We start from the raw sequence: 8569 nt of genomic DNA, 5'->3' as shown, positions 1-8569 counted from the left end.
AGATTAACAAATTTTATGTACAAGGTTTAACTCTTTTTTTACAAATATCACTGTTTTAAAAAAAATAATAACTCGTCGGCAAAATTTTGGTCCATTCTTCTGAATGGCTGAAAAGATGCGGGGTTTTGTCCCCTAAAATATATTAAAAATTTCAAAAATGAAAAAGATACGGATTTTGGGCAATTGATTTTTTTTTGAAAAAAAAAGTTAATTAAAAAATCACCATTTTTTTATCCGAGTTCCTATTTTTTTCTGAATAGTCCTCATAAATACCTACAACTTTGCCGAAGACACCAAATCAATTCCTTGAACAGTTACAGATTTTCGAATATTTACGTACCATTTTTGTATGAACAGCTGTCAATATTGTATGGAAATTTGTATGGGTGAACCAATGACACAAAATGGCTTCTTGGGTGATATGGAAGGCCTCCCAAAGTTTGAGCCAAATAAAAAAAAAGAAAAATGGTCGAAACGGCAAATTGCGTAGAGAATTGCTATAATGAATAACGCATTTTGTAATACTTTTTACCCTGATTTGCTGAAAATTGGGCTTGAAAATTGTTTTTTAAGTCAAATAAATTTGTGACACATGCATCATGATATTTTATTTTTAGTTTTGAATGAGTTTTTCTTTAACAAAAAAAAGAAATGTGGGTAATTCTCCGCCAACTCACACAGCAGTTGCCCCGACCCCTCTTCGATTTGCGTGAAACTTTGTCCTAAGGGGTAACTTTTGTCCCTGATCACGAATCCGAGGTCCGTTTTTTGATATCTCGTGACGGAGGGGCGGTACGACCCCTTCCATTTTTGAACATGCGAAAAAAGAGGTGTTTTTCAATAATTTGCAGCCTAAAACGGTGATGAGATAGAAATTTGGTGTCAAAGGGACTTTTATGTAAAATTAAACGCCCGATTTGATGGCGTACTCAGAATTCCGAAAAAACGTATTTTTCATCGAAAAAAACACTAAAAAAGTTTCAAAAATCCTCCCATTTTCCGTTACTCGACTGTAAAAAATTTTGGAACATGTCATTTTATGGGAAATTTAATGTACTTTCCGAATCTACATTGTCCCAGAAGGGTCATTTTTTCATTTAGAACAAAATTTTTCATTTTAAAATTTCGTGTTTTTTCTAACTTTGCAGGGTTATTTTTTAGAGTGTTTTAATGTTCTACAAAGTTGTAGAGCAGACAATTACAAAAATTTTGATATATAGACATAAGGGGTTTGCTTATAAAAATCACGAGTTATCGCGATTTTACGAAAAAAAGTTTTGAAAAAGTTGGTCGTCATCGATCATGGCCGTTCATGGTCACCCGCGACAGACACGGACGACGAAACAAAGAGAAACGCAAAAAGTAACTTTTTCAAAACTTTTTTTCGTAAAATCGCGATAACTTGTGATGTTTATAAGCAAACCCCTTATGTCTATATATCAAAATTTTTGTAATTGTCTGCTCTACAACTTTGTAGAACATTAAAACACTCTAAAAAATAACCCTGCAAAGTTAGAAAAAACACGAAATTTTAAAATGAAAAATTTTGTTCTAAATGAAAAAATGACCCTTCTGGGACAATGTAGATTCGAAAAGTACATTAAATTTCCCATAAAATGACATGTTCCAAAATTTTTTACAGTCGAGTAACGGAAAATGGGAGGATTTTTAAAACTTTTTTAGTGTTTTTTTCGATGAAAAATACGTTTTTTCGGAATTCTGAGTACGCCATCAAATCGGGCGTCTAATTTTACATAAAAGTCCCTTTGACACCAAATTTCTATCTCATCACCGTTTCAGGCTGCAAATTATTGAAAAACACCTCTTTTTTCGCATGTTCAAAAATGGAAGGGGTCGTACCGCCCCTCCGTCACGAGATATCAAAAAACGGACCTCGGATTCGTGATCAGGGACAAAAGTTACCCCTTAGGACAAAGTTTCACGCAAATCGAAGAGGGGTCGGGGCAACTTTTCCCGATTTCGTGTGAGTTGGTAGAGAATTACCCATGTTATTATTTTATAATGTAAACAAAATATAGGGTAAAGTTTAAGTGAAGATAGCTAGAAAAAATATCAGAATAATAATACATTTAAATTAATTATCATGTGAATTTTTCATCCTTCTTTTAAAAGCTAAACTTGTTTTTTACCAAGTTAAGATTATTACAAAAATACTGTTCGAATTTTGAATCATTCAATGGTACTTACAGGTTGTGAAACTTTGATTTCGACTCAATGCGATGGGAGAAAAATATAAAAAAAATTTGCTATACGGATTTTGAAAAAATGAACAAATTTTAATTTTGTTTGGAAAACTTCTTAGCTCATTCCTACAAACCGCAGCCTCCACCATTAAGGTTCATCCCCAAAGTAAGTGCATCTTTACTTGCAGTGTGACAAACGATGCATCCGGGGGTAAAAAAGGGAAATTAAGCGGGTGGGCGGGGACGAGGCCTCAGCCGACAACGATGGCACGAGCTCGAGCGTGCCATAATTGACAATTGACAGAAAGCTCAGAAGCTTTCAGAGAGGTTTTCCCCTTCACCCCCCCCCCCCACCTTCAATCACCGTATTGTGTGGAGGTCATTTTTTTTTTTTTCTTTCTCAGAATTCTAGAAAAGCTTTTCCATCGAGAAATGAGGGGGGAGGGATGCTTCTGACGGATGATGAATGTAAAAGATTTTCTCATCGCTCACGGGGCTATTATTGGAAGCAATCGATGCTCGTTTGCGGAGAAAGAGAGTGCACGATACACACAGCATGGGTTCGAGCGCTTTTCGAGGAATGGTTCGACGAAGAAAAATGATTCTCGGTGACAGTCTTTTCAATGCATCATGTGGGATGATGAAAGGAGAGGGGCTGTTAATAACAATTCGATCGAGTTTCCCGGAAAGTTATAACGATTCGCTTTTGTCGCAAGCTGAAGTGATGAATTTGATTGAAATATTTCAAAATTATCTGCCAATTGATGTCATTTCTATATATTTGAATGATTTGATTACATCTTGAAGTCATTTTTGTTTTATTCTGTTCCATTGACGCCAACGTCACCGTAATCCCCTGCAACATCTCCACCAACTCCTAAACCTTCATCCTGCTCCGAATCGCCAAACTCATCACTGTCCGCTCCACTCAACTGCGCAATGATGTAGGCCGGCACTTCGATCAGGTTCAGCAGCAGTTCACAGATACGCCGGTAGATGTTGACACTTTGCGCAATCTGATTGTCCACGGTCGAGTCCTGGGAGTTACGGGGCAGAGCCTGAAGTTGCCTTAGACGGGGTTCAAACTGGCGCTCGATGCGATTCTCTAGCTGGGATGCGTTGGTTTGGAGTTGGAGTGCTTTTTGGAGGAGGTTTTGGCCGTTTCGGTGTAGGTTGAAAACAGCTTGGCGTCCGTGATGTTGGTCTTTTTTGGTGCGATATTGGGTAAAGTTGCGTTCTAGGGAAGTTTTGCTGGTTTTCAGTGGGGTTAAGGATTTTTCCGTTTCACGCAGATCACGGACTAGCGAGTTGATGATTTGACGCGTGTTGACTGACAAAGGTGTGTGAAATTGTGGAGAAGCTTTGGTCACTGAAAATAAGAAGAAAGTTTTAAGTTTCAGTAATTTTTTTAGAAAAAAAACAAGCAATAAAAACGAATGGCTTTAAAATCAGCTTTTAAAACATATCATGTTTGGGCTTGTTTCATAAAAAAAGCAATTTCGAAAAAAATCGCAAGTTGATCTAAATTTGGTAAATAGAAATTCTTATAGCCTAATGTGATACGTTTTTTGAGCTTTAAAATTGTACTCAAGGTACTCATGTTAGGTATCTTCAGTAGTCAAAAGATATAACCGGGAGTCTAACATAAAATGCCAACATAAAATCATCAACAAATCTCCATTTTGTTCTTAAAAATTATCAAAAGATCAAAAATGAGAAAATATGAAAACTAAAAATAGTTAATTTTTATACATACAAAAATCAATCCACTTAGACTGGAACCGACATCGCGATTCATATTTGCATTTTTTGACTTGACATAAGGCTGGTACAAATTTTATTTTAAGTTTTTGTCTCCCCCTCCTTCAAAGTTGGCCCAAAAAATCAGGGGGCAAAAAATTATTTTTTTCGAAAAATTTCAAAATTTCAACGGAAAATTAAGTGCAGTCAGCTGAAATCAATTTGAAATGCATTCCCTTGCGTTAAGAATCATTTTTAGCATCCTTGGGTTGATTTAAAAATACTTTGATTTTTTGAAAATTTTCGATGGTTATTATCGCAAAAAGTTTTTTTTCGATAACATTTTTGTTTTCGTCAAATCTTACTTTTTCCATGCAAATGTAGAAACTATGGCTTGTTATTTCAAAATTTATATTATTCTGCCTCCCCCCCCCCCTCGACTCCAGGCCAGAGCCGAGGGACAAAAACTTTGAAAAATATTTGCATCGGCCTCAGATATGATTTGAAAGTTAGATTTTTAAATTACTTTTAAATCAGAAAATCTAGCAATACCCTCGAGGGAGCGGCCGTGGCTGACTGGTTACGGTGTTCGCTTTGTAAGCGAATGGTTCTGGGTTCGATTCCCATCTGCTCCCAACGAGAAAGTTAAGAACACAGAAATTTGAAATGATGAATAGGAACGAAAAATCAAAGTCGCTCGAGGCGGGGTTCGATCCCCCGTCCTTTGGATTGGTAAGCAAAAAATGCTAACCACTAGGCCATGACGACTTGGTGAGCGTGGACTGGAATTAGGACTACTGTTACAGAGAGCGAGTTGTGGCGCTATAACCACGGCAAATAGTGTCCAGGGCATTCGTGGAAATACAATGTCCCATCCCAGAGGGTCCCGGAGTACCAAACCTTCTTAGCATGGTGCTCCCAACGAATACAACCAAATCTCGGAGCGTATGGTGGTGTGTCCCCACGCTTCTTCCTCCCCTGTCGATTCAGAATTGTGTTGTTGTTCGAACACTCAGTGTTCAAACTCAACCCAATTACGAGTCATCTCTGCGATACGGCTTTACGCAGTAGGCCTGGCCGGTTTAACGCTTGTGATGTTTCAATGCATTCAAATGCAATGGCGCACTACAAATGTTAATAAATGACAAGAAGAGTGCTAGGCGTCATCTAACCTAAGGCACTCTCCAGGATCCCTTCGAAAGATTGGCTGCGCTAGGGTCTGATTAGATTAGATTAGATTAGATTAGAAAATCTAGCAATACCCTCGAAGTCTTTATATGTACAACTTCTACTGAAAATCATGTTTATTAAAGAACAAAAGCTAAAACTAATTTGTATTCAATTAGTTTTAGCTTTTTTAATCATTATATTCATTAAACATTATTTTAGATACTTACTTTATTTGAATTATTTTTATGATTAAAACGAAGTTATACGACTAAAAGTTATTTAAGCTAAATTTCAGCGAATGTATAAAAAAAGTTCCAAAAGACAAAACGTCACAAGATCAAAATGACCTTTGATAAAAGAACTCTAAATTTGTTTTACTACACAGAACAAAAAACAATGGTAATATTACAACTTGGTATGTTTAGTTTTTCCTCTGAAAATGTGAAAATTTACCAATATTTCGTTGTAATTATACATAATAAAAGAGATAATTTCAATCCAAATTTTATTGAACCAGAAATATGTTTAGATTACCTAGAAAATTCCCTGTTAGATATACAGGTAAAAGTTTATGAACTTTATTTTTGTATCAATATTCAATAAATTTGATTTATCCTCTTAATTTTTGACCGTGATATCAAAACAAAATCAGTTTATAACTTTTTTCTGCTTTCTAAGACACGTCTGATTGACTTTTTTTTTCAAACGGATTGATTCAAACGGAGTGGCCAAAGTTGTAACTTTTTGGCGTAAGAACCTTCCTTGAACTTATACGGACCCAACGCAACAAAGAGCACCTCGTTCCGACGTTCCGTGTTGAATTGATTCGCGTTCGAAACAAAACCGTCGAAATTTTTTATATATATAGATAAGCCCCATTCAAAATCAAAACACAAATTAACACGCTTGCCAAGTTCAAGCGGTTTTAGATTTTTTTTAAAGTTCAAAGAAGGATCGAAAAGCTTGAAATTGTAATGGTTCACCCAACTGGCAGTCGCATGATTGTGATGCATGGCGGCATGAAAGTATATCAGAATCTGCATGAAATCTGTCCTCATGCATTTTTTGCGATATAAGAGAATGACATTTTTGCCCGTTACCGACAATTATCGACATTACCGACGGCTTTTTGGTTGTATCTCACAAAAAAAAAACACTTAGCAGAACGAGGATTGAACCACAAACTTCTTGGTTATTGATCTGACACGCTACCACCGCGCCATGGACGCTTGTTGAAAAGTGAGTGAAAGAGCACCAACATATGCTTCTCTTTGGAGTGTTGTTCGGGGGCGGGCCAGCATTATATGTGTTGGTGAGAACTGCAGATCGCTGAAATGTTTACACGCGGGCAAAAATGATCTAGGGGCTTACTGCAAAAAATGTTATAAAATGTGACATTTTCTGCATCAAATCCACTGTTGCAGATTTTGAGATATATTTTTCCTTTGGGTGTTGAAACTAAATCGAAAATAAATGATAAATATATAACAATGTATATAAATGTGTTTTTTTTATTTGCAATCTATTTTCTCACAATTTCCTTTCAGTTGTAGAAATCTTGTTTTTTATTTAAAACAAACCTGATAAATTTATATAATATTGGATAAGATTTTATTAATTCATGGTAACATTTGCAGGAGGAAAATATTATAAAATATGCTTAGAAAACATTTTTTTTTGGTTTTTTTTTGCCCGCTGTATTTCAGCAACGAGAGGTCCAATCTTCAATGTCTCTCATGTAATTTTATATGAAATTTTCTAAAACTTTCGAAAAAATATTTTCAGGAATGGACAGTATTTTGACAAAATTAAAAACGGGATTTTTTTCAGTTTGAATTTAAATTTATGTGGCTATGTTTTGAAAACGGTGCACTTTTTCAGAAAAAAATCTGTGAAGTACATTTCGATTGCAAATTTGATTTTACATTCAAAACTAAAGTTTTAAGACAGAAATATCTATTTTTCCCTGAAAAACAAAATTTAGCGGCAAAATTTTTCTGCATATGTACTTCTCTATGGCTCAAAAATTGAGATTTTTTGTCCCCTAAAAAAAATCAAATATTATGGATATTGGGAATCTGAATTTGTCTAAAATAGTTTATTTAAAAATTGGCAAATTATAATTCCGTGTACCCATTTTTACGAATTGTACACCTTTGCATTAGACATAAAATCGATCAGTTTCAGTTTTTTCCAATAAAATAAGTAAAGTTACTGCCTATAGTGCCTACGTTTGAAGAGTTTTAAAGACGTAAACAAAATAACAATAAAAATAAACTGAAAAAAATTGCTAAGGCCAGTCATTCCACCGTGAACGTTTTGTGAAATCAACATAAACTTCGACATAAACTTTGAAAAATATTTGCAACGGCCTAATTCATAACAGCTAAATTCAAACACAACACACTTCATTGGTGACAAAGAATCCGTGACATTTTAGATGTTTCAAATTGAACTGAATTATTACACATAGTAAAACTTATGTTTTGAATAAATAAAATTTGAGTAAGCTTAAATTTCATAAATTTGTTCCTGTCTGTCACATCTCTTATCCTCACTCCACCAAAGCTTTGGTGCATTCTATTTTGAATATTTCCGACAAGCTTGATTCACTCACGATCGATTCTGTCACAGACACACACCTAGATTAAACCAGACTTTTCCCACCCCCACCCCCACCGCCAGCTAGCCAACTATACAGAAAATCTATTTTTCCTTTGAAACTCAATTTTCGACACATCCATCGGCCATCAAATCCGATAATCCTTTCCCGCGCACGCTCTCTCTCTCATTGACACTTTTCATCACTTGCACCATGCAAACAAGCTGACCACCCACCACCCACTATTATTAGACACACACACACACACACAGTCAGTATCTAGTGCTGGTCAAAATTCAATTTTCCGCACCAGTTGCAGCTGCGACCATGGCCATGGTCACCACTGCCGTCACGTGCCACGCCATCGGTGCCATTTTTCGGTCCAGGTGCAATCCGTCACACGAGATTCGACCCAATCTGACGCGACACGACTTGACTTGACTTGTTGGGGAAATTGTCGTCCGAACAAAATCGACACAATTTTTTGAAATGGTGCCAACAGAAAAAAAGAAAGATTAAGCTGGGGAATATTTTTGGATTTGCAAATATTGGGGGGGACACCTTTATGCACAAGAGCAGCCCTCTTCCGAAAGGCAACTGGCCATTTATTGGCATCGGTCAGCGAGAGTCAACTGGAAAAATGAGGACCGGTCGTAAATATTTCATTTCTGTTCTGGGGAGGAATGTGAGTCGGAATTTTCCAATCAAATGAATGGGCTCATTGAGCGTGTTGTCACTGGGGGTATGATTTAGGAGGTAGGTCAGTGTTTCTCAATCTTTTGATTGTTGCGTTCCCTTGAAAAAAATATTTAAGTTTTGTGTTTTCCTTCTATTCGTTGTTTTAAATAATTAA

At 36.1% G+C, this 8569-nt stretch overlaps 1 protein-coding gene across 1 annotated transcript; it reads right to left on the bottom strand.

The window, feature by feature from the left end:
* Positions 1-2647: 2647 nt before the first annotated feature.
* On the bottom strand, positions 2648-8303 carry LOC120425612 (uncharacterized). The gene is made up of 2 exons (XM_039590194.2): positions 8027-8303; positions 2648-3573 (listed from the first exon to the last, which is right to left on the bottom strand). Exons 1-2 carry the CDS (start codon positions 8088-8090, stop codon positions 3023-3025), a joined length of 615 nt encoding a protein of 204 aa, XP_039446128.1. The 5' UTR covers positions 8091-8303; the 3' UTR covers positions 2648-3022.
* Between the last annotated feature and the right edge of the window lie 266 nt (positions 8304-8569).

The sequence above is a fragment of the Culex pipiens genome, chromosome 3, assembly GCF_016801865.2.
Source record: "Culex pipiens pallens isolate TS chromosome 3, TS_CPP_V2, whole genome shotgun sequence".
NCBI classification, from domain to species: Eukaryota; Metazoa; Arthropoda; class Insecta; order Diptera; family Culicidae; genus Culex; species Culex pipiens.
This window is presented reverse-complemented; position numbering and strand designations above follow the sequence as displayed.

Coding starts and splice junctions, on each gene's coding strand:
- LOC120425612 (XM_039590194.2), bottom strand. CDS start 8,090: ATGGCACCGATGGCGTGGCACGTGACGGCAGTGGTGACCATGGCCATG. Junction 3,574..8,026: donor CATGGTCGCAGCTGCAACTG/GTGCGGAAAATT, acceptor TCTTATTTTCAG/TGACCAAAGCTTCTCCACAA.